At 35.5% G+C, this 25,514-nt stretch overlaps 2 protein-coding genes across 4 annotated transcripts; both read right to left on the reverse strand.

Annotated features, from left to right (window-relative positions):
• Window positions 1-8,527: 8,527 nt before the first annotated feature.
• On the reverse strand, window positions 8,528-15,254 carry LOC106081906 (protein spartin). Of its 3 annotated transcripts, XM_059363517.1 has the most exons (5): window positions 15,077-15,254; window positions 14,826-14,869; window positions 10,116-10,703; window positions 9,164-10,050; window positions 8,528-9,099 (listed from the first exon to the last, which is right to left on the reverse strand). In XM_059363517.1, the coding sequence occupies exons 3-5, from the start codon at window positions 10,692-10,694 to the stop codon at window positions 8,835-8,837; spliced, it is 1,731 nt and encodes a 576-aa protein (XP_059219500.1). In that variant the 5' UTR covers window positions 10,695-10,703; window positions 14,826-14,869; window positions 15,077-15,254; the 3' UTR covers window positions 8,528-8,834. The 3 variants fall into 3 exon arrangements, with proteins under 3 accessions (XP_059219500.1, XP_059219499.1, XP_013099622.2); XM_059363516.1 differs by lacking the exons at window positions 14,826-14,869; window positions 15,077-15,254 and adding an exon at window positions 14,004-14,184; XM_013244168.2 differs by lacking the exons at window positions 14,826-14,869; window positions 15,077-15,254 and adding an exon at window positions 11,917-12,121.
• A 3,234-nt stretch (window positions 15,255-18,488) lies between these two features.
• LOC106081885 (O-phosphoseryl-tRNA(Sec) selenium transferase) lies at window positions 18,489-20,302 on the reverse strand. Its single transcript, XM_013244139.2, has 5 exons — window positions 20,144-20,302; window positions 19,953-20,082; window positions 19,074-19,769; window positions 18,700-19,017; window positions 18,489-18,636 (listed from the first exon to the last, which is right to left on the reverse strand). Exons 1-5 carry the CDS (start codon window positions 20,261-20,263, stop codon window positions 18,497-18,499), a joined length of 1,404 nt encoding a protein of 467 aa, XP_013099593.2. The 5' UTR covers window positions 20,264-20,302; the 3' UTR covers window positions 18,489-18,496.
• Between the last annotated feature and the right edge of the window lie 5,212 nt (window positions 20,303-25,514).

A 25,514-nucleotide genomic window follows, 5' to 3' on the forward strand; every position in this document is an offset into this window, starting at 1 on the left:
TTTGATTTATACATTTTGAAATTCTATATACCTTTGAATACTTGAATTTTCAAATTTTATAAAATAGCATTATATATAATAATTTATTATAATTTTTTTAATATTTTCCAAATTGTTGATCGTTGATCATCTGCAATATCATCTTGTTTTCTCTATTATAAATAAAATAAAACGTTTTTGTTATTCTTTTTTTTTGTTATATTTATAATTTTCTTTTTTGTTTTCTTTAAAATATTTTTCCAATATTTGTTTTGAATATGTTGTTTTGTTTCATCAGTTTGTTAGGATTTTCAGGAAAATTGTTCCATCACCTCCTACGCCTAAACATCCTATTACTTTTTTTGAGTTGATTTTTGTTTTTTTTTTTCTTAGAAATAATTTTGTGCCATATGTATATTATTTAGATGTTTTAGTGTTATATTTTTAGTTTGAAAAAAATTATACTATAAAATACATTTTTTTTTTATCAATTAAAATTATAAAATATTTATTTCTTATTATAAACTATGTAACAGCTAAAAAATAGAAAAAGTAAAAAAAATAATTATTTTCTAATAGTTCTTCCAAATATGTATATTTTTTATTGATTCATGTTCATTTTTATATATATAAAAAAAATTAATTGCATTAGCCATGGTTTTCACTTAGCTTTAAGCCTAGAAACAAAAACAAAAAATAAAAAACAGAAAATTATAAGCGTTGAAAGTTGAAGTTTTTCACCGCACTTCTTCAGTTTTTTGTAAATCCCCTCCCAAAAAGAAAAAAAAAATAATCCTCAATAAAAAAAAAACTGGTGTGGAGTTTATGCCAGTTAATTGAATATGAAAAAATCCCAACAAAATCTTATATATCATGTATGTATTTAATTATTATATAAACAATGAGTAATACTTATTATAAAAATAAAATTGAAATACACATGTATACAAAAGTTAGTCATTCGTTTATTTTTGGTATGGTGGATCTCGCGCTGATGTGTAATTTGGTTACACAAAGTTTTCGGATCTTCATTCAATTGGAAAATAGAAAATTCTCGCATCCGTTATCGAGCGAGTTTTTGTTCGAAGATTAACTCCGTTCCGTTAGCATAAATTGGATCATGGCTTACGATTGTAATTTGTCAAAAAGTTATCGATTTCGGGGAAGAACAAATCGATACGACAAGCACATTTTGGCACCGCAAAGATAGACAAACCAAATGGTGTTTGTTAAAAAAAATTTTATTACTACTAAAAAATAAATAAAACAGGTTTTAAACAATATGCCATCATTATTTACTGATATGTTACAGGTTTAACACAATAAATTGTTGTTTTATATGAAAGATGACAAAAAAGTATGTGGATTACGTCGCCTCCAGCACAGCCAACGGTGCTTGTTTGATGTTTGTGTTTTCGGGCAGGCACAAGTAGAACAACAGCCAATTGAACAAAGTCAGAACATTTTCCTTACAAAAATATCCTGCTCGCTTAAATTTAGTGGTTAAATGATGGTTTGGTTTTGGTTTAGTTTTTTCGAGTAGAAATAATCGATAACGGATGCCATAATCCAAAAAATGCGAAACTCGATCGTAATAAGTCGATTGCGGATGCAAGAATAAGGCCCAAGTTCACTACTTGCGATCTTTGACTTCACCTTTCATCTTCTGGAGGCAGAAGAAGAAGAAATAAATCGACATCTATTGATTTATCAATATGCTACTAGCTGGAATACAATGGACAAAGAAAATCTCTAAACCCTCCAATATCAAACAAGATTCACATAACAGACAATAAAAACATAGATAAACCATCGAATCTTTTAGGAGGCACCATGTACAAAGATTAGAAATAATCGAAGAAAATTAAGAGAGAATTTCAAGAGAATTATGTATGAGCAACGAATATGTTTTGGCTTATTTTCAATCGATTGTAAACATTTCGTTGCTTTTAAACTTCAAATTAGTCTTACAAAACAATTTTAACTTTCTTGTTATCTTCCCCAACTCCTTTTTCGTCTCTCTTAGGTGACTCTATAGACTATAGATTTCCTATAAAAATAAGAATTTGTACACTCCCAAACAAATGGCAAGAACGAACATCGATTTACAGGACGGGATGGTTGTGAGCACCATACATGCCGGAACATTGAGATCCGATCTGTATGGTGTTCATAGCTGTCACCAGAAGCTTAGCTGCATGCTACCGGGCGCGTCCACAGGTTGCGGCTAGTGGAATGCTCCATACGGTGTAACTGCAACGACAGTCGCGGACAATCAGCTGTAAAGAGCGGAGAGTCTCAGTGAGAGATCGCGCGGCACCGGCTCTTGCACAAATACTGAGTGCATATGATGCTCGATATGATAAGGCGAGTTAGTGGCGCTTTTATATAACCAACGGCCACCCCGTTCCAGCGGCGGCGATTGGTCCTTTGGACCGGAACAAGCTTGCTCATCTACAGGAGCTTGACGAGGTTCGCCACATCCACATGAAAATGTGGCTACAACAACAACTAGAAATCTTACAATCCCATTGCACCCGGTTGTACGTACCGGATTGACCCGACGGAATCATTCATCGGCAAAGACTGCGGCCTCAATGTACAACACACTGCTACAACAACAACATTTAAAATCTAACGTTTTCTTTTGTTTCATTTCATTTGTATAAGAGTCACCTAAGAGAGGAACAAATGGAATTAGGTGAATGGCCATTTTTCATTGAGAACAATGCGTGATCTAGTATATGGAGAGTCTGTATTTAACATAGGGCAAACGATTATCGTATGATTATCGTATTATCGCAACTTAATACAGAAATGGAAATTTCTGCAGCAAATGTCGCCGTTGACAACTCAACTAAGGTTGGGTTGTAATCCATAATTGACCCGTTAATACCCCGGGGCCAAGTTCTCGCATCTGTTATCGACCGAGTTTATGTTCGAAGATTAATTCCATGTGGTTCGCATAGGGCAAACGATTATCATATGGTCGTTTTAATATCCTGGGCCAAATTTTTCCATTCGTTATCGAGCGAGTTTTTGTTCGAAGATTAATTCCGTTCCGTAAATACTAATTGGATGCTTCCCTGCAAACATTTTCTATCGTACGAATCACTAAATCTGTACTTAAGGAAGTGGAAAACTATCCCAGGCGATATCACCTTTTAGTCTAATTAGTGTCTCGGTATGGGAGAAAACGTGCCACATGGCGATATACTCAACCGAGAGACTAAAACGGGCTACAAAAAGTTAAAAATTCGATTAAGTTCGTTATTAAAAAAAAAGAGTAAATTCACTTTTTTCCAAGTTTTTTCGGCTGTTAGGCGAAGATAATTACTTATTAAAATTTTTTATTTCTATTTCTTTATTTATTTTTCTTTTATTGTCGATCTTAATGATTGAAGATTTTTTGAAAGGATTGAACCCGACTGGGATTTGAACAGTCAACATCCCGATAGAGAGCCAAATGCTCTCCCTTTGTGCTACACGCCTTACTTGATTACAGAAGGTTAAGTAACCACACATTCACCTATGTGTAGGGATTTTTGAGCTAACGTCACAAGCATCAACAAAAAACCTATTTTTAGATTTGTACCAATAACAGTCGATGATTTGAAACTATAAAGTGAAACATGAATGATAGAATGTCGATAGAAATGTATTTTGTGTTTTTAAATCATGAAATCTCTACAATCTTTAAAAAGTACCTAAAAAGTGTGACTTCAGAGAGGGAATGAGAAATTAACTCCCAAATGTTTGGAGGGATGGCGAAGAAAGTTGTGTGCGTGTGTGTACATAAGCTGAGAATATGCGAGAACGAAGATGACAACAAAGAGAATGCGAATAAAAATCTGATATCTTAATACCGTCAAACCTGGCCGGATGTTCGAGAGGGACCACCCTTTTAAAAGCGCCTTGAATTGGATGATCACTTACGAAAATAAGTTGTCAAAAAGTTATCGATTTCGGAGAGGGAAAAATCGATCAGACGAGCTTCGCAAAGGTAAACAAAGTAAATGGTGGCTTTTTAAACAAGTTATTACTAGTAACATATAAATAAAAAAAACCTTTTAAACAATATGCCAGTGTTTTTTAACGGTATGTTAGTGTTTTTGCACAATAAATTGTTGTTTTATGTGAAAGAGAAGTAAAAAATATGTGGCTTATGTCGCCTCCATCACAGCCAACGGTGCTTCTCCAATACTAGTGCGTGTGTGTTGTTTTGGGCAGGCACAAGGAAAACAACAACCAAATGTGCTGTGGAATAGAGTTAGAAGCAATTCCTTAAAAACATTCTGCCGCATAACATGTAAGTGGATAAATTGGATTGGATTGGACAATATTATAATTTGCTTTGTCAATTCTGTTTTAAGCGCAAAGTTAGGAAATCTAAATTAATGGACCAAAAATGTGAATATATTATAATATTTATTTTATTTTACAAAATTAGTACTTCAATGTCCTATTTTTTACATAATTATTTGAAAACGTATTTTTTACATAATCACCCTTATTCGGTTGTCGAAGGCGAAAATCGACAGCAGTCGTGGTCGAAGAAGAATTTCACATTTCGTGGTATTCCGTATCCTTCGACAGTTTGATAATAGAAAAATATTGTGGTAATTAAAAAAATTGCATAAAAGTAGGTTCTATACTCTTTCGACAAAAAAAGCGCGATGAAGTTTAGAATGCAATTAACTTATATATCGATCGTTTTCTGTAAATTTGACAGTCGAATTTGACTTATGTGATACCAAAAATGTTCGTCTTCAACAACCATAATACCATTTTGTAAAAATGTTGACGAAGGCTACCGTAGCGCAGAGGTTAGCATATCCGAGAATCCTGGCGAAACCATCAGAAAAAAATTTTTAGCGATAGTTTTCCCCCTCCTAATGCTGGCAACATTTGTGAGGTACTACGCCTCAGTGTATAACACACTGGAAAACAACAACAACAACTATGTCATGTAAAACTTCTCTCTAAAGAGGTGTCGCACTGCGGCACGCCGTTCGGACTCGGCTATAAAAAGGAGGCCCCTCATCATTGAGCTTAAACTTGGATCGGACTGCTGTATTTTACGGCGTAGTTCTTAAAAAAACCTAAGTATTTTTCATAACCCCTTATTTTGACCCCAGGAACCCGAATATGAAGTCCGTTTTTGGGGCTCGGGTCCGTGGATCCCCCTAGGGGCCAAAAACATCCCTTGGAGGGAAGTAGTCCAACCTAAGCAATATGGGCTTCAAATGAAAGGTACTGAGTAGTACATTACGAATATGCAAACAAAGGTCCAAAATTTTGACCCGGTAAGGACCTACGGGGTCTTGAGAATTTGGAACCATCTTAAACCTAGGCAATATGGGTATCAATTTAAGGGTATGAACCAGTAGATTTCAAATATGGAGGAAATGAAGCTCTAGAAGAACTATAAATCAAAACAACTACATATTTATAAGAAATGAAAAAAATCGCGCTTTTTCTACAAAAAAAAAAAAATTTGGAAGGAAAATAGTTTTATTTAAAATACTTTTGCTATTTCCCACTGTTGGACATATGGAGGTGAAGAAAACCTCAAACCCGGCCAAAGGCCGGCAAATTGGTCCAAGTTTCAAAGTCAAACAGAGTTTTATTTTAAACTAGCTGGACAGGGCCCGCTCCGCTGCACTTTCTTTAACTCTCGAGTATCTATGTAGGGTGGGGACACTTCGCCCTAAATGTGTATATCGTGCTACTGTAGGCTATGTCCGCCTATGACGCTGAGCGCCTGCGTTCGAATCCTGGCGAAACGTCGGACAAAATTTAAAGCGGTGGTTATCCCCTCTTAATGCTGGCGACATTTGCTAGGTACCATACCATGCATGGTCATGTTAAAAATTATCCCCAAAGAGGTGTCGCACTGCGGCACACCGTACGGAGTCGGCTATAAAATAGGTCCCTTATCGTTTATAAATACAACTTGAATGGAAAAGCACTCATTGATGTATGAAAAGTTTGCCCCTGCTCGATTCCTGGGTAAATTTTTTACTCTACTCCCAGATGCCTTTATTTTGAGCTCCATATTACTGTATTGGTAAATATTTCGGGTTTAGGGGGTAATTCGGGCGTGGCCACTTGGCCATCAAAGTAAATATAAGATTCGTGCTCCACTTTCAGAAACATTTCGTACGAGTCCCATAATAACATGATAGGTAAATAAGTTGTGTTTGAAGGTGGGATGGACCAGAGGGTCTTTGTCCCGAAAATGAATATAAATTTCCCAAAAATCAATAAATATTCACCCCAAATAGATTTTATATAATAGGGAGGTATTTTGGGTGGGGCGGCTCACCAAACACATGGCTCTATATTGCCGTAATTGGTGTATATATCCATTCGGCGGGTTTTGGTCTGTCCCCGCGACACCCGTCGCCAACAATAAAAACCATGTTATTTTTTGGTGATTGTTAGAGTGTAAAAAATTTCGAACTAATCGCATTACCAATCTCGGAGATCTGATATTTTTGAAATTAGTAATAATAAAAAGCGCTTTTTAGGGGAGACATTTTTAGGGGATATCAAATTCGTGTTCACTCCCAAACCCCTTTACATTTTCACCATTTTGTCATGATCGATAAGTATGAACCCTTTGAAGGGTGTTGTGGGGCTGGGGAGGCCACCGGCACTTTGCCCTAAAAATAGATTTCAAATTCGTTCTTTACTCCAAAATACCGTTGATTTGAGTTCCATATTGCTATAGTCAGAAATAAAGTACAGTTTAAGGGGTGATTTAGGGCGTACCCCCAAAATTGGATATCAAATTCGTTTTCTACTCTCAAATACCTTTCATTTGAGTCCCATATTGCCGTAATGGGTCAATTAATCTATTCGACGTATTTTTAGAAGGAAAAGAGCCACCTTGACTTGAACGCAAATTTTAATTTCATATTTTTAATATACTCCCATATACCTTTCATTTGAATCCTATATAGTCATGGTCGGCTGATTTGCCCATGTGGGGGTGACGTGACCTCCCATTACTTGGACCTAATTTTTTATGCCATATTTTTAATCTACTGCCGGATACTTTTTATTTGAGTCCCATATTGATTGGAACGTCGAATGCTTCTGTTAGGAGGAGTTTTTGGGTTGGGGCGGCCCGCTGGGTACTTGGACCCAAATTTTTAATATGATTTTCATTTTCTAGTCTCCAATACCTTTCATTTGATACCCATATTGTGCCTATCAGTCCTCTTGGGATTTCTAAAAATTATATAACCTATGTTTTCTTTTTTTGATTCTACGGAGCAAACCGAGTCTCATATAGTCATGATGGGTCATATGCCCATTTGAGGAGTTTTTGGAGGTGGGGTGACCCCCTACACTTTGATCTGATTTTGTATGCCAGATTCGTAATCTTCCCCCGAATGCCTTTCATTTAAGCCCCATATTGATATGGACGACCAATTTATCTGTTTTTAAACATTTTGGGGTTAGGGCGACTTCCTGGGTCCTTGGACCCAATATTAATATCATATTTGTATTCTACTATTTAACACCTTTCATTTGATATCCGATTCATAAAGACAATATGTCTTTATCGGTTCACTTGTGATTTAAGGTGGTATTTTTGGAGTAACGGGGAGGGTCCGCCCCCTTCCGATATCAACAAATATAAAATATTTCTTCTTCCTGACCATATTCGTAATATACTCCCGAATACCTTTCATTTGAGTCCCATATTGTCATGATCGTCAAATAAACCTATTTTAAGGGGTTTTGGGGGTGGGGCGGCCCCCCATGTACTTAGACCCAACTTTTATTATGAAATTCGTACTCTACTCCTGAATACCTTTCATTTGAATCCCATATTGTCCCCATCGGTCCACTTTTATTTTTGGGTAGCATTTTTGTGGTAAGGGCAAACAACAAACAAACAAACACAAATTCAATTTTATATATAAGATTAAAAACTTTTGTGTATATCTCACTGTTGGACGTATGGAGGAGGAGAAACCCGTAAATAATTTGTCCAATTTTGGAAGGCAAATAGAGTTTTTTTGAAAATAACAGTAACGAATATAGTACCAGCCTTTATAGGAGAATGCCCTACTGAATGAAATGAGCAAGTTTTTTTTTCCTTCAAAATCTATTATTTAAAAAATGTAATTACGAAAAAATTTCGCGAAAAGCGAACATTGTACCAGATTTATAACGGATGCGAGAAATAGGCCCCAGCTGTTTTATTCAACGAAATAGCAAATTACAGTATAGGCTGTTCTTACACTTGGCACTGGCCATCCCAGAAACTCAGTCTCTCGCTGAGACTCTCCACTCGATACCGTGGATAGTCCGCGATTGCAGTTGCTACTCCATAAGGAGCTTTCAACTATCCCGTAACCTGAGAACGAGCCCGGTAGCTCTCAACTGAGCTTCTTATGAGACGATGCTCCAGCATGTGTGGTGATCATAGTTATCCCATGGTCTCGGCGTATGACGGGTTCTGGCTAAAAATGGACTTTAACTCCCTCGGCCCATGGCATGGCCATAAGTACTGAAAAGCACAAAAACATACATAATAATAAAGGATAAATATATATTTATTAAAAAAAAATGGAATAAATCACTTAATTTTTTGTCCAAATTTGCTCTGCTAGACATAGCGAAGAAACAAAAATTAATTAATTAACAAAATATGAACTAGCCTAGATTACAACAAAACTTAAACTGACAAAAAAACAAAACATCATCTATCGTGGATACAATGATAATCACATACTAATTAATATCAATTTTTAAACACATTCGAACGGTCTTTTGGTTTTTTGTTTGTTTTTGGTGTAAAGGGAAAATATCATACTTAATATAAATACATAAAATTACTTTTCTAAAGATTGTAACGAAGACATTTTAGAAGTTTCCTTCAATACTCTCAAGTCGGGATACAAGGCGCCGGCAACTATATATTGAGATTCGTATTTGTAATTTTGCTGGTATTCCTCAACAACAGCTTTACCAGAATTCTTCACCAATTTCTTGGCAATTCCTTTGGGCAACATGTAGTTAACATTACGGCTAACCACAAAGGCGTTGCCCAGAGTGTCAAAAGTTTCGGCAGCCACATTGCCCGCAGAAGTGCCATATCTAGAAAGAAGAAAAAAAATATATATGTAAATAATATGTGACATCTAGTTTTAGTCAAACTTACTTGTGATCTATGATCTTCACTGAATTTTCACTCAGATTATTACCCAATATAGCAGCCGACTTTTCCAAACCATCCACTATGGTAGTGAAACCTTCAACTGCCCCCGCAGCCAGTGTCAAGGCATTGGACATTTTTGAATTGGCCTCTTGGTCATCCAGACCACAAGTCTTTTGCAAAAGATTTGCTCCATGATGTTGTATGTGGGGAGCTAGAAATTTACCTATTGCCATGGATGCTGAGCCCACTTTGCCTGCCACCCAACCGGTAACTCCCACCGCAGCACTGGTGACATTTTTGGCCACCACAACGGTTGTTTGCACCTTCGAAGAAACAGGAGGGGCATCCTCTGGTGCTGGTTGCAACTTCGATATAATATAGGGAGTAGATTTTCTCATAAGATCTCCAGTCTTTTCGGCGCCCTTTATAAGGCCACGTGCTATAAAATCTGCAGTCGTAACAATATGCCTGGAAACTTGTTGGCTGGCATCACGAGGTGGTCTTACAGTTGCCGCTTCGGGTATCTCTTCAATGGTACCAGCCAACACGGCCTCAAGCAAATCCAAAAAGAATTGTTGCAAATCAGCAAAAGCTTCTTCGGACTGCTCAGAGTTGCGTGCAAGTATTAAACCAAATGCAGAGCCAGGTTCATCTGATTCTAAATCGGGTAAAATAAACGCGCCATATTCGGTACGATAGCAGGTGGTTACGGTGGAGACCAAAGGATAGATCCAAATTAAATCATTTACTTGTGATGAGCTTGAAGATGACGTTGCTACAGCTTCATAAGAATTTGAATCCGTGATGGAGCACTGTATAAAATATAAACCATTTAGGAAACTCCATTTTCCTCCTATGGTGCACATGACCAAAGACATTGAGGATTCACCCTGAGTAATGAAAAACAAATTATCAGTTCATCAACATTCATTCTTATTTTGATTTACCAACTTACCGCCATAGTTTTTACTTCGCCATTTGGTAAAATTTTATACAATTTCACTTTGGCTTGGAACAATGTATCATATATTACTGGACTTGTAGAATCGGCCATGATGTCTCTTAAAGCCTTTGTTATTTGTTTATAGGTTTTGGCCGGACCCCCACCATTGTTGGTTATGTCCAAATAGGTTTGAGGAGTCTCCATCAAGTTGGATTTTTTCTTAGCCATGGGTTCCGACAAATCTCCAATAAAACCACTTGCTTCTGCAGCTTCCTCAGTATCAATGGGTGCATGCTGCTGTCTTAGTATTTTCAGTCTATAGGTTACTTCGGTTTTGGCTCCTTTCAATTTTTGTATTATTTTACAGGCATCATTCCATTCCTTTTCCACATTATTCGTATTGTCCGGTAGACTGACGGGTATTGCAAAAATTTCGTCGATAAATTTAAGACCTTCTTCATAGGCAGCAATAGCATAAAGGGGTTTGTCATTCTCTTCCAGTTCTATGGCCTGCTCAATGTGACGTAACGCCAGCTTATTTGCTTCCTTTATGCGCTCATAGGAGGCAAGAAAATCAGCATCTGTGGTCATGGCTATAAGCTGTAAATGGAAAAAGTAAAAAAGAACATTAAAAACTTGAAACATAACAAACCTAAAAATAAAAATTATATTGGGTTGCCCAAAAAGTAATTGCGGATTTTTTAAAAGAAAGTAAATGCAAATGTGAACATTCGCAAGTTATTGGGTTTTTTAGAGCGGTCTGAATGGTTCAACGGTAGGAACTAGAAGGCATCTTCTTTCTTCTGTTCCAGTGGTATCACAATGGACGAAAAAGTCTGTGTGAGTCTGATGGCAGACTACCACTTAAACCTAACCTAACTCTTCTGAGAAAATCTGAGGGGGCTGGTAACCGTATCCAAAAAGGTAGCAATTCTCCTTCAATCTTTAATGTGATCACAATTCTATATATAGTCAAGGCCTTGTGAGCCTCCAATGTGAATCAGCAATCGCGTACAATGTTTATAATGCGTGCCACAAGATTCCTTCCTGCAGGGGTTAGCTGTGAGCACCACACAGGCTGGGATTATGAGGTCCGATCTGTGTGGTGCTCATAGCTGCCAGCTACCGGGCGCGTCCACAAGTTGTAGCTGCAGCAGTCAGCATTCGCAGACAATCAGCGGTATTGAGCAGAGAGTCTCAGTAAGAGGACGGAACGGTAACGGCTCTTGCACAAATACTTAGTGCCTATGATGCTCGATATGACAAGGCGAGTTATTGGCGTCTATAAAAAAACCAATTGGTCACCAAGATCCTACAGCGATCGGTCCTTCAGACCGGAACTAGCTTGCTCACCTATAGGAGCTTGACGAGTATCACCACCTCCACATGCAAATGTAGCTACAGCAATACAACAACAACCACAAGATTCCTTGCAGAATTGCAGGAGGCATCTATGAACCATAGGTATCTGACTCACTTAATGACCTCTTCGGTGTCGATTCCCTTAGGATTGAAAAAACTTGAAAACCTTCACGCTGCTGATCGTCTTCAGGTGCTAAACAAGCAACGCGTTCCATAGTCAACAACATACGTCTAGAGAAAATGACTCTCAGATCGGATGGCCATAAAATCTGCGATGCAATTGGCTACGATGTCATCGCCATGGTTTTAGCCTGCTTATTCGCCCGGGGTTCGTCGTAAGTCTTTTCGCACATAGCACTTTTTAAATGAAATTTTTTATTGTAACATTTATATTAACAAACCGTTTTCACTTTTCATTTGAAGTTTTTTTTTTTTGCAATTTACAACTTACTCGATAAACGTTGACATTGGTCATATCCAACCAATTATTCGTGTCACTCATATCGAAAGAATCAACAAAAATTGTTACAACACAATAAATTATTGGAAAATTTTTTCAATTAAAAATTCGTTCACAGGCCCTGCTGTCACACAACTATTAAATGACGAAATGCTTAAAAAAATCAGTGCACAAATATTTGTTTTATCTTCCAAGACTAGATGAGAACTGAGAACTCATCTGGTGGGGCCCATTCCTTTATTCATGTTTTTTTGGGGGAAAATTGTTTTTTTGTGCTTGAGAAGAAAATTGAATTTTTGCCAATTTTCTCCCCAAAAAAACAAATCAGAGATTGAGAGTAGCTAATGAAATTTGTATTTATGACGTTGCTAGGTGGAAAGATGCTTTACCAAGCCATGGCGGTAATGCCGGACCAAAGTTCATTTCATGGGAGATGATGAAATTGTTGTCGTCACACAAAAATATAATGTGATATTTTTTTCTTTACTCAGATGACTCACTTGTTGTGTCGCCTGTGTTTGGCATAGAAAAACGTGATACACCGGCAAAGATTGTGATGACAAATGTAGCAAAACAAAAAAAAAAAAACTAAAAACACTATGTAGAAAGGGGTTAGGTTAGGCAGGGCCGAATCTTATATACCCTTCAGCATGGTTCGAATTTGACAAGATCTTTGAATGACTTTTTCAAATAAGCAGTTCGGTTTATATATGTAGGTGCCAAATCAAGTTATGGACCGAATAGGAACATATATAGCATGGATGTTCAAACTTCTCATGTATTATTGAGTGCTCTCTCATTCAGATTTAGCTCAATGATAACATACAACACCTCTTTGATACAACACCTCTTTGTTAGGAACAAAATGAATAATTGAATCCCATGGCAACCGGTGGTACGTACCGGATTGACTGATGGAGTCCGTCATCGGCAAGGACTGTCGCCCCAGTGTATTCACTGCTACAACAACATCAACTACGTACAAAATTTCAGCCAGACCGGATAATAATTGCAACCTTTAGACACTCAAAAAGTCAAAGTCAAAGAAGTTTATATGGAAGCTACATTAATTTATGGATCGATTTGAACTTAACTTTGCGCCGTTGCCTATAACAAAATACCAAAATTTCACCCAAATCTGGTATTAATTGTAGTCTCTAAATGCTGAAAAAGTCAAATCGGGGAATTGGTTTATACGGGAGTTAAAGTTCAAAATGTAAGCCATGTCTAGTTATAACCCCGTCGTATAGAGACTCAAGAGTTAAAATCGAGAGATCGGTTTATATTGTAGCTATATCAGGTTATGCAATGCGAATTTGCCCATGCGGAAAGTGGAATGCTCCATATGTAGTAGCTGCAACGGCAGTTGCGGGCAATCAGCGGCATCGAGCGGCACCGTCTCTTGCACTAATACTGAGTGCCTATGTTGCTTGATATGACAACGCGAGTTATTGGAGCTTTTTAATAACCAATGGGCAACTTGTTCCCGCAGCGATCATTCCTTTGGACCGGAACGAGCTTGCTCACATACAGAAGCTTGACGAGGATCGCCACCTCCACATGAAAACGGGCTACAACAACAACAACAGTGTTGCCTCTTCCTACATTCGTTGGACAAAAATAGTTAGAGTTAACATAGAGCTCTAAAATTTCGCACAGATGTATATTTAAGTGTAATATAGAAAAAAAGTGAAGTATGGTCCAAATCGCTACCTCCACATGAAAACGGGCTACAACAACAACAACAGTGTTGCCTCTTCTTACATTCTTTGGACAAAAATAGTTAGAGTTAACATAGAGCTCTAAAATTTTGTACAGATGTATATTTAAGTGTAATACAGAAAAAAGTGAAGTATGGTCCAAATCGGTCTGCATCCTGATATAGTTTTTTATAAACCGATCTCCCGATTTAACTTTTTGAGCCTTCAGAGGTCGCATCGCCAATCGCCACAACTTGTGTCACATATATGGTGTAGGGTATAACAACTTTTGATTTTAATCAAATTTTAAATGTAAATGGTAGAACAAGCATGACCCATGAAAATGGTTAAGGGCCAATTTATTTTAATTAATAATACCTTAAGATTCAGCAAAATACACGGCATAGCTGTGAGCACCACAAAGGCTGGAACATTGAGGTCTGATCTGTGTGGTGTTCATTGCTATCACGAGAAGCTTAGCTGCGAGCTACCGGACGCATCCACAGGTTGCGGATAGTGGAATGCTTCATACGGAGTAGGTGCAACGGCAGTCGCGGACAATCAGCGATATCGTGCAGAGATTCTCAGTGAGAGGCCGGGCTGCACCGGCTCTTGCACAAATACTGAGTGCCTATGATGCTTGATATGGCAAGGCGAGTTATTGGCGCCTTTAAATAACCAATGCTCACCTGCAGGAGCTTGACAAAGATCGCCACCTCCACATGAAAATGTGGTTACAACAACAACAATCAGCTGTTTGGCAAGTGTAGGGAAGCAAGCAAATTTCCACCAGTCATTGTATATAGACTTTCTTAAAAGTTACTTAAAAATTAAATTGTTTACCAATCAGATTACGCCAGCAAAACAATCTCTATGTAAGGTATACAATTATGAAAGATAAAAAGATTCTACAATTACTAATGTATGAGCTGTTAATAGGTGTTGTTGTCACAAAGCTGAAAATTGTACATTTTATTTCCAGCCAAGTTGTTGTGTATGAAGGGAAGGGCCAGTGAAATTCAATACTCAGAAAGATTTGAATATTCAAACGAAGTCAAGCTAAACCTAGACCAACATATGTATTTGCAAATAGTCATTCAAGAACTTTTAATTTACAACAAAAGAAAGCAATAAACTTTGAACCTTGAACAAAAATAATAATAATAAGAAAAACAAAAAATGAAAATATTCAATACTCACCAAGTAATTTGTGCTTCACAATGACTGAATGATTAAATGCAGCCCTATGCAAATACGATATAGAAATTGATTTCGTTTAAACCTCTTTTTTAAATTATATTCCAATCTTAAAATGTATACTTGTTTATTTCACAATTAGTTTAACAATTAACTTCTTTATAACAGGTTGTTTCTGTTTTTGACTTCTGCAGCACCTCTACACTAACATTTGGATGAAGTTTACTATAGTAATGAAACGAATAAAACTTAACTCAAAACTTCTTATCAGCATTTTTGAAGTGCAATAAAAATGTTTTTTTTTTCTTTTCAATGTGCTTCTTTTCTCTTTTTAATAATTTTCTTGGTGATTTTATGTATTTTTTGCTCTTTTATGGCCATTGGCCATCGTTCAGCAGTCTGGTGTGTTTTCTTTCTGAATTCTCTTTTGAGATTGCTTGTTTCTGACGGATTAATTAGGGCTGCTGGTAGCAGCTGGGCGGCTGCTGTCAATGATGTCAGATACAACTCTGTATACAGTTGTATGTGTAAATAAAACCGTTAAAATTCCCTTGGCTTTGTGTTTAATTTAAAATATTCAAAGGCGGCCATCTTTTAAGCCAAAAAAAAAGAATTTGCGGAATTCCCAAATTAAAAAAATTAAATAAAATAGAATAAATGTAGCTTAAATGTAAAGAGGCAATTATGCTTATTAAAAAGGTTGCATTTGACACTTCAAGATTTACAACTAGCTGGTCCGGCGTTCTACACCCTTAAATGTTTGTGGCCCTCTTTTTTGATATGATCCAAATTTGATAATAATTTATATTAGTATTTAACTCCCAAATACTTTTCATTAGAATCCCATATTGTCCCGTTTGGAATATATGTACCTTTGGGGCATAATTTTTGGGGTGGGGCGACCCCCGGGAATTGATTTATGTAGGTTACGTATTTTACTCCCAAGCACCTTTCCTTCGAATCCCATATTGTCCCAATTGTACTACATATCCGCGTATAGGTTTTTTGGTGTGGGTTTGGCCGCTCTAGGATTTGCCTTCAAATGTTTATATAAGCTTCGTGTTCTACTTCCAATTACCTTTCATTTCATACCTACAGCGGTCAAAAAAAGTATTCATCATTCAATGTTTTTTTTTTAATAAGTCTACAAAAGACAATTGGAATAAAAACATATTAAACTAATGATGCAGTAGTGCTTGTGTGATATATATGTACACAATTTCATTGTTTTTAAAGAAAAAAATAGTATTTATTGGAACAAAAAGGGCCATTTTACAGCTGAACACAAAAAATTAAACAAAAAAAGTATTCATCATTGCAAAAAAACAAAAAAATAAATAACATAATTTAAAAAAATTAATACTTTGTTATTCGACCACCGCGTCTTATAACTTCTTTTAAACGGTTTGACATCGATTGGACTAATTTAGCGGTTATATTTTGGTCTATATTAGTCCATTCCTCCATTATCACCTGTTGCATTTGACTCTTGCTCGAAAAATTGCGCGTTCTCAATTTGCGTTCGAGATGTTCCCAAAGATGTTCAATTGGGTTCAAGTCGGGACTTTGAGGAGGAGTTTTAATGACTTTGGGGCAGTTATACAGCATCCACATATTGGTATTTAAAGCAGAATGTTTGGGGTCATTATCTTGATAATATTGAAAGTTATTACCAAGCCCAAGTTTTACAGCACTATCTTTTAAATTCCTCTTTAAAATGTCAATGTAATACTTATGATCCATTACTCCATTAATAATTTCAAGATTTCCCGCTCCTGAAGCCGCCATACACCCCCAAACCATTAAACCACCTCCACCATGTTTTACAGTAGCAACTGTGTTTCGTTCTTCAAGCTCTGTATTTGGTTTTCTGTACACTATGACCTTTCCATCGCACCCAAAAAGATTAAACTTGCTCTCGTCTGCAAAAATGACTGTTTTCCAAAATGATTCGGGTTGTTTTACATACATTTTTGCGAAGTTTAGCCTTTTCACTCGGTTTATTTTATTTATAAAGGGCTTCTTACGTGCAGTTCTTCCTCTGTAACTATGCCTTTTGAGTGTATTTCGAATTGTTTGTGTAGTAACTTCCTTCCCTAAATATTCCATAGTGTTTTTACGAAGAATGGTCGCATTTGTCTTCGGAGTTTTCTGAACTTGCCGCACTAGCCAACGCACATCTCCAACTGAAAGTGCTTTTGGTCGACCAGATCTTGGTTTATTGTCAACAGTTTTCGTTTCTGTCCACTTTCTGATGATGGATTGTATAGTAGATCGTGGTCTATTTAATATTTCACTGATAGTTTTTTGAGTTAAACCATTCCTGTGGTGTTTTATTATCAAAACTTTTACCTCATCAGAAACCTCGTTTTGCTTACGACCCATTTTGACAAAAACTATATTTTCAATGAAATTAAATATTTGCTGTCAAGGGCAAAGCCTCCTTTACTAAATAAAACAGAAAAGGGGGATTCCCAAATAATATTTGAATTTGACTTTGATGATAGCACATCAATGATGAATACTTTTTTTGTTCTGTTTTTGGTGTTATTATATAAAATTGCATTTTTTGCGCTAATTAAATTTATTTTTTGAATTTATTTTAAAACATATTACGAAAAATAAACTATTGCATAAAACTGCATTATTTGTTTACTTTAAATTTTCTTCAATTACCCAAAATAAGTGAATTTATTATCAATTTTGCTAATGATGAATACTTTTTTTGACCGCTGTATATAGACGAAATCTGTAAACATGTAATTTTTGGGCGTCTTTTGGCGTTGGCCGGGCTTACCGACACTTTTGCATAAATGCTAAGTGCCTGTGATACTCTATATGACAAGGCGAGTTCTTGGCGCTTTTAAATAACCAATGGCCATAAAAGTCCCACGGCGTTCGGTCCTAGTTTGTTTACAACAACAACAAATATAGCTACAACAACATTAGTATACCCATCCTATGGTATTGGGTATAAAAATGGACATATCAAAGAGTTCATACATCACATTAATGGGCCTTTCAATGGCCCCCTTAGATTTAGGTTATTGTTGTAGCAGTGTGTTGTACACTGAGGCGGCAGCCTTTGCCAATAAAGGACTTCATAACAAAGCGTTGCTTTGCTATCATTACATACAAGGGACACGTTACCAAATATCAAAAAATTGTATTGTTCCAAACTCTTATTAAAACCCCCCAATTGGTTCCTGTTTCAATTGTATCAATATAATTTTTGCCCAATTCGTTATACCTATGAGGTGCTATTATTTTGACTGCTTGATTTTTATTTTGATTGTATTGAAAATTGTATATGGTTGCTTGGTGGTGGTACTTGGTGTCTTAAGTCCCTGGAAGGTGCAATTTTTACTTGATTTGGGTGAAATTTTGTATTGTATTGTTATGACATCCTACATCCATCATAAGCATTTTCTAAATCGGTCTATAAACTGATATAATAGATTCCAAATCCCGATTAGTTTTCTATTAGATTTAGGTGACAACTAATTACTAAGCCCAGAAAGATTAAATGTTGTTGATTATTGACATGTATTAAATCTATACCAATCCCTGTTGGTTAATATTAAGGATACTGGACTGATATGATATTCATTTTTATTGAGACTAAAAATCGATTACTTTCAAATCAAACAAAACAATTTAGAAAACTTACATGTTCATTGTTCTTTTTCCTTGTATTTTTTTAATAAGTCGCTAAATTTCCTTAGAAATATATTTATGTCTTCTTCAGTTATTCCAATAGACGCAGCTACTGTGATATAAGGCAGACTTACAAGGTCTTCATGAGTACCCCAATCTGTGATAGAAAAAAAATTGATATTATTACTAATCGAAAAGTGATTTTCAAAAAAATAATTACTTTTAAATTCAAAATTGTCAATAGTTTTTGTACAGCCAGAAGCCACCACTCTTGTTCCCGATATGCCACGTGTATAAAGCATGGAGCCAAATTTTGTTGGTTCATCTATACTTAGAGATTCAAAAGTTATGGCTAAAGATATGCGATTGCTTTTAGTTTCTAAAACTTTGCAGCCATGTTGTTTGGATATCACATTTAATTTTTGTTTTAATTCCATAAAAAGATTTTTTCGAGCTTTTGATAAATTTAAATAGCCAGTTTTTCCTAATGACAGTAAGGTCATGAAAACATCTAAGGATTGTGAAGATGAGGCACGACCTACGAAAATAAATATTATAATATAAAATATGTAGGTTAAAACTTTACCATCTTACCCGCATAAGATTTGGCTACATTTTGCACTGTTGTCTCGTCAAATCCTGCCACAATGGCACCTCCCACGGGCACCATTAGGTTTTTATCCGTACTTTGTATAAACATATCAATTCTTCCTGTACGTTGGGCTTGTTGAATTTGATGACAATAATAAGTACTTTGAAGTCCATATGCATTATTGACTATATGAGGTATTTCATATTTCTTTGCCAATTCTGCTAGTTCTATAATGTTATCACAGTTTCTGGGTGCAAAACAACTCGTTGTAGACATTATGCAAAGGATTTCCTCTTTATTTAAGGCTTCCATTATCTTTTGGAATTCCTCTATGTTGGTATATAAGCTTTCATCTTCGTTGCTTCTCTGGGTGTTTATTATAACCGGTATAAATCCCGCTGTGGTCATACTTTTGAAACATGATTTTTGATCTATGCGTGACCATAAAATATGTTTAGCTTTGGGTCGTACTTTCCGCAAGCTTAGAAAACATAGAGTCAAAGTCATTCCTGTAGCCATTGGCACTAAAAAACAACTTTTACATGACTGCACCCCCATCGACTGTATAAGATCTAAAAGTAAGGCATTGGTTAACTGAGCCAATATAGTGGAGCCGACAGCTTTTGGTTGTGCTTCCAATAGATCACCCGATCTTCCAATGCCATGTCCAAAGCGATAATGGCGTTGAGCCACTAAACCTAATGGGAATAGAAAAAAGTTATTAAGAACATGGTATCAACTATACGATCAGTGGTCTTGAGTAGGAAGGGCAAATGAACCATGGTAACACATAACTTGCCCTTCAGAGTTTGTGTATAAACCCAGCAATCCGACAAGGCGAATTAAATCTTTTTATCCTGTTTTCCTTACTTACAACTTACCACAAGCTATTCTCGCCTCTCTTTCACCTAGACCTGCTTTATGTTCAAAATTATTAGAATCTAGGGCAGCAAGTTGATGGACCACATATTCAATAAGCTCATCACTCCATCCATTTTCGGGAAGCTTACGCTGAAATTACCAAAATCATTCATAGATTCATAGACATTTCTGTGTTAAAAACTCTACATACCTTATCAAACAATTCCTTAACTTGGATCTCCCTAGACTTTTGGGAATCTAAGGCCAGTTTTAAGTAATTAGCCGGTACTAGTTTTTCACTAATTTTACTAAAATCCATTTTTATATACATTTACATTTTTTTTTTGTTCTTTTTGGGGTTTGTTTTGGTTCTTTTTCTTCTGTCAATCATCGGAACTGATAACTTTGAGAAGCCTTGATAGAGTTGCCGTTCCAACAATTTTTGCTATGATGAATAACTTGAACGATAAATCGGACAACATGTGGCAACACGGGAAAATTACCGTTAATTCGAAAAAACTTCGTTGGCCTGCTATACAAACAGCGTTTTGCAGCGTTTCTTAAAAAGAAGAAAAGTGTTTAAAAAGGGCGTAAGCAAGGACTCTCCATGCTGGCTAAAATGTTCAACAAGTACTAGGGCGGTGTAGTTCATGATAGGTAGACCTACTTTACAAAAAACGTATGCAAAGAGAGAGATAGAGAGATAGGTAGTAACAACATATTGTTTTAAATTTTAGTATTTGTCTTTAATAAGTAACTAAAGCAATTATTTGAGATATTGTACAACAAAAACTTCTATGAAGTTGTGCGTAACAAAATGCAAATTCAGGACACATATTCATTACACTGAATTGTCCTGGTGAATATGATTGGTAAAATATAATATTCATATTAACAAAGGGAAGTGAAACCCAAAAAAAATGCATGCTCACGCACATTTGAAAGAACAATTTGGATTGCTTCGAACTTTTGCGTCAAGATCAAGTCCTTGGAAGAAATACACAAACAATTTCTTTTATACAGCATTCATGCGTACTCAGTTTCACATCGCCAGAACATAACAAAAGAAAATCAAGATCAGCAACAACATCATAATGACTGACTAAGATTACGATCTTTGAGCAGAAATAAAAAAGGGGAGGATTTTTGGTTCAATTCAATGTTTTTGTAGAAACATGCGTATATTTTTTAAATTTGAGGTTAGAACTGGCGTTGCTACTCAACCCTCTTACAGGACACACACGAGTGTAAATAATAATTAAAACGGCATTATGATCTTCATCAAAAAGTTATGAAAGGAGCTTCGCACAAAAGAAAGCGGAAGAAATCCTTTGTAAGAAAAACGCCTTTCAAAATGTTTGTATTCTCTTCAATTTGTTCTATTCACAATGGAAATGGGATTTATATATTGGAAATATTATTTTGGTGATCCTGGTTGTTGTTGTTGTAGCAGTGTGTTGTACACTGATTCCATCGGGTCAATCCGGTACGTACAACCGGCTGTCATGGGATTGCGGTGATCCTGGTGATAAGGATCGCCTCATTTGGTTTATGATTAAAGGAATTACTCGTGTATATTATATATATTGTATATCACAACAGGTCGCGTCATCAAGACTTCTTAAAGGAAGCGTGCATGACAATCCGCAAGACGCGTCAGCAGATATATTATCAGAACGGTGACAAAATTCAAATTGTCTTAAAGAAGTCTTTGAGGAAAATGTCATGACAGACGTTTGGACTTCTGGACGAATAATATTATTCGTGAATTATCTTTATATGTTATAATTCAATACTAACAAAAGTCTTAAAAGTAAATGTTAATCAATTTATTTCCTTTGAGATTTTAGTTTATTTTTAGTTTCTTCTTTAGAGAAAATTTTATATTGAAAGTTTGTCTTTAGAGCAAATTTCATAGAAATTTTGTCTTTAGAGAAAATTGCATTGAAATTTTGTCTTTAGAGAAAGTTTTACCGAAATTTTGTCTTCTTTGATTTTCTTTGAATTATTGTTTTTCTTTGAATTTTTTTTTTTTTTGAAAATTTCTTTGAAATTTTGTCTAGGATAATTTCACTGAAATATTGTCTTTAGAGAAATTTTGTCATTTTGGAAAATTTCTTTGAAATTTAGTCTTTAGAGAAAATTTTACTAAAATTTTGTCTTAAGAGTTAATTTCACTGAAATTTTGTCTTTAAAGAAAACTTCACTGAAATTTTGTTTTTTGAGCAAATTTCACTAAAAATATAAATTTTTTTTAAAGAAAAAAATTTTAAAATCTTATTGTCTTTTTAGGAAATTTCTTTGAAATGTTGTCATTAGAGGTAATTTTACTGAAATTTTGTCTTTAGAGAAAATTTGATTGACATTTTGTCTTTAGAGAAAATTTCATTGACATTTCGTCTTTAGGGAAAATTTTACTGAAATTTCGTCTTTAAAGAAAACTTCACTGAAATTTTGTCTTTTTCAAAAATTTTGTTTGCAGAGACAATTTCACTGAAATTTTGTCTTTAGAGAAAATTTTGTTACAATTTTGTCCATGGAGAAAAATTCGTTAAAATTTCATTTTTAATTTTTTTTGTTTTTACAGAAAATTTCACTGAAATTTTGGCTTTAGAAAAAAATTTTACTGAAATTTGGCTTAGAAAAAATTTCACGGAAAATTTACTGAAATTTTGTCTTTATAGAAAATTCCTCTGAAATTTTGTCTTTAGAGAATATTTCACTGACATTTTGTCTTTAGAGAAAATTTCACTAAGATTTTGTCTTTAGCGAAAATTTCACTGAAATTTTGTTTTTTTGAAAATTTTGTTTGTAGAGACAATTTTACTAAAATTTTGTCTTTAGAGAAAATTTTGTTGCAATTTTGTCCTAAGAGAAAATTTTGTTGCAATTTTGTCTTTAGAGAAAATTTTACTGAAGTTTCGTATTTAAAGAAAATTTCATTGAAATTTTTTCTTCTGCGAAAATTTTGTCTTTTTCGAAAATTGTGTTTGTAGAGATAATTTCAGTGAAATTTTGTCTTTAGAGAGAATTTCACCTTAATTTTGTCTTAAGATAAAATTTCACTTCAAACATGTCTTTTGAGGAAATTTCACTGATTTTTTGTCTTTTTAGAAAACTTTGACATTTTTGTCTTTATAGGATATTTTACTAACATTTTGTTTTTAGGGAAAATTTTACAGAATTTTTGTCTTTACAGAAAAATTCACAGAAATTTTGTATATAAAGAAAATTTTATTGAAACTCCTTCCGGGATTTTAACATAGGTTTTTGGCAGCCAGCCTAATCTTTGAACGACAGTGACCCAAAAATTGTGTTAAATTGCTTTGTTATAGCTTAAAATGTTTATATCGCCTTAAGTTAATTTCAGTCCAACGAGTCCTGACAGCATTGTATAGAATTTATACCCATCCTATAGGATGGGGACATACCAATCTAGTCACTCCGTTTGTAACACCACGAAATATTGATATGCGGCCCCATCTTGCACAGTTATTTCTACTTGATTTAGGTCGCTGGGGATGGCAAATGGGCCATATCGGTAAAGATTTGAATATAGCTCCCATATAAACCTCTCTCCCGATTTCACTTCCTAAGGCCTTTCAAGCCGTAATGTTTGTCCGATTGAGCTGAAATTTTGCATGTAGTGTTTCTGTTTCGACTTCCAAAAACTGTGCAAGCTACAGTCCAAATCGGTTTATAACCCGATATAGTTCCCACATAAACCAATCTCTCGATTTGTCATCTTAAGCCCCTGGAAGCCGCAATTTTTGCCCGATTTGGCTAAAATTTTGTACGTAGTGTTCTGTTATAACTGTGTCAAGTACGATCAAAATCGGTCTACAACCTGATATAGCTCCCATATAAACCGAACTCTCGATTATCATTTATGCCCTTCAACTAAATTTATTTAGAGTAAATTTTTACCAGAATCCATGTTGGTGGGAACCCAAGGTTCGGCCCGGCCCAACTTAACACGTTCTTACTTGTTACACATTAATCCCCATTTCATATTCATGAATCAGTAGTTGAACAAATGTCTAGTATTTGACAGTGGTATAGTAACTTAGTTACTCAACAATTATTTTACCACATCATTACAAAAAAATATACCAACAGAATTGGAGAAATCCTAAAAAAATAATAATAACTCACCCCTTGCCCTTTCAAGGCGATGGAAACAATTGACATTTAAATTAAACAAAAATTATTCTAGCATTGGAAAACAGGGACAATCTTAAACAGGGGTGATCTCAATATCCTTCTTCTTAACCTTGAAATCCCTGTCATAACTCCCCTAGTTTCTGTGTATGAATGGCCTTTTCAATAGAATTTCATCCCCAAAGTAACAATAAGAAGCGCATTTTGAACATCGTGAGAATTTAACGACGTCATTAAACAATAATAAAACGTAGTTTTTCCCGAATTTAATTAACATTGTACAAGGCAATAGGTTTGTAACATCCCAAATGGATGTTGTGAACAAGAAAAATCGGGAGAGTGGGTATGGATTTATGATATGAAAAAGCCTTTGGCCATTTGCCATACATTTCTATGGAGTTTTTCCATTTTTTGGAACGTGCTGATGCAAGGACATTTTTCAATCAGTTTTGTAATGAAGAGAAGAATAATGTTGGCCAATAGACGCTATTTTTGACTGGGCAAGAAAGGCAAGAGCAAAACCCAAGATATATTCATTTACAGGTAGTGGCAGTTGCCCAACAACAAAATATTGAGTGCACTATCTGTCAAAATCAGTGATTAGTGCAACTCTGATTTTTTGTATGTTGCTAGTTCACGCCTTTTTTCGTTGTTTGTGTGTGTGTGTGTTATGGTTCTTGACTATAATACACATACACAACCAAAACTCGTTGACATAGTGAACTTCTAGAGAAAAAATTTTACTCAGCTGTTTACGGTACACTACCTGGTAATTATGTCATGGCAAAAAACCACTTGGTTAGGGGAAATGCTTTAAGTATTCATAAGAAGGTTAAATTGTAAAACGATGATAGCAGACCAAGGCGGATTTAAGAAGGTGGTCTCACGCTAACAACTGGCCAGGTTTGACGGTATTATGATGTCAGGTTTTTGTTTGTATTCTCTTTGTTGTCATCTTTATTCTTTCATATTCTCTGTTCATATACGCAAACGTATGCACACACGCACACAAATTTCTTTGTGTGTGTTGACAAAACGTCGATTAGCTTGATGGCGGATTGCACCATATGGTTGTTGTACAAATGGACCACCTTTAATTGTTTCACGTTGATAGCAGATATGCATCAACGTGATATGCATCTCTCTTACACCCGAGTTCAGAACTTTAAATTCATATAAAGGCTGCAAAAAAAGCCAGTATCTTATTCCAAAAATGACTTAAGGCCTAACATTTGCAGATAAAAGACATGACTGCTTAGTTTTGAGATCCATTATTTGAGAGAGACGGGTAAATGTCAGCTACCGACACGGTTACTTAAGTTCGATCACCCGTGTTTGATTTCAAGATTTCACACTCGAACTTGATACAATAGCACTGCACCCATTCAATGATAGATAATTGCTGCTGTTCTGGGCTCTTT

Source organism: Stomoxys calcitrans, chromosome 2 (assembly GCF_963082655.1).
Source record: "Stomoxys calcitrans chromosome 2, idStoCalc2.1, whole genome shotgun sequence".
NCBI lineage: Eukaryota > Metazoa > Arthropoda > Insecta > Diptera > Muscidae > Stomoxys > Stomoxys calcitrans.

Excerpts from the sequence above, each read along its gene's own strand:
- LOC106081906 (XM_013244168.2), bottom strand. The coding sequence starts at position 11,967 with ATGAGTGACACGAATAATTGGTTGGATATGACCAATGTCAACGTTTAT. Across the intron at positions 10,704-11,916 it reads CCAATGTCAACGTTTATCGA|CTTATAGCCATGACCACAGA; the intron begins GTAAGTTGTAAA and ends TTCCATTTACAG. Across the intron at positions 10,051-10,115 it reads GCGAAGTAAAAACTATGGCG|GGTGAATCCTCAATGTCTTT; the intron begins GTAAGTTGGTAA and ends TTCATTACTCAG.
- LOC106081885 (XM_013244139.2), bottom strand. The coding sequence starts at position 20,263 with ATGTATATAAAAATGGATTTTAGTAAAATTAGTGAAAAACTAGTACCG. Across the intron at positions 20,083-20,143 it reads TTAAGGAATTGTTTGATAAG|CGTAAGCTTCCCGAAAATGG; the intron begins GTATGTAGAGTT and ends TGGTAATTTCAG. Across the intron at positions 18,637-18,699 it reads TGACAATTTTGAATTTAAAA|ATTGGGGTACTCATGAAGAC; the intron begins GTAATTATTTTT and ends TTTCTATCACAG.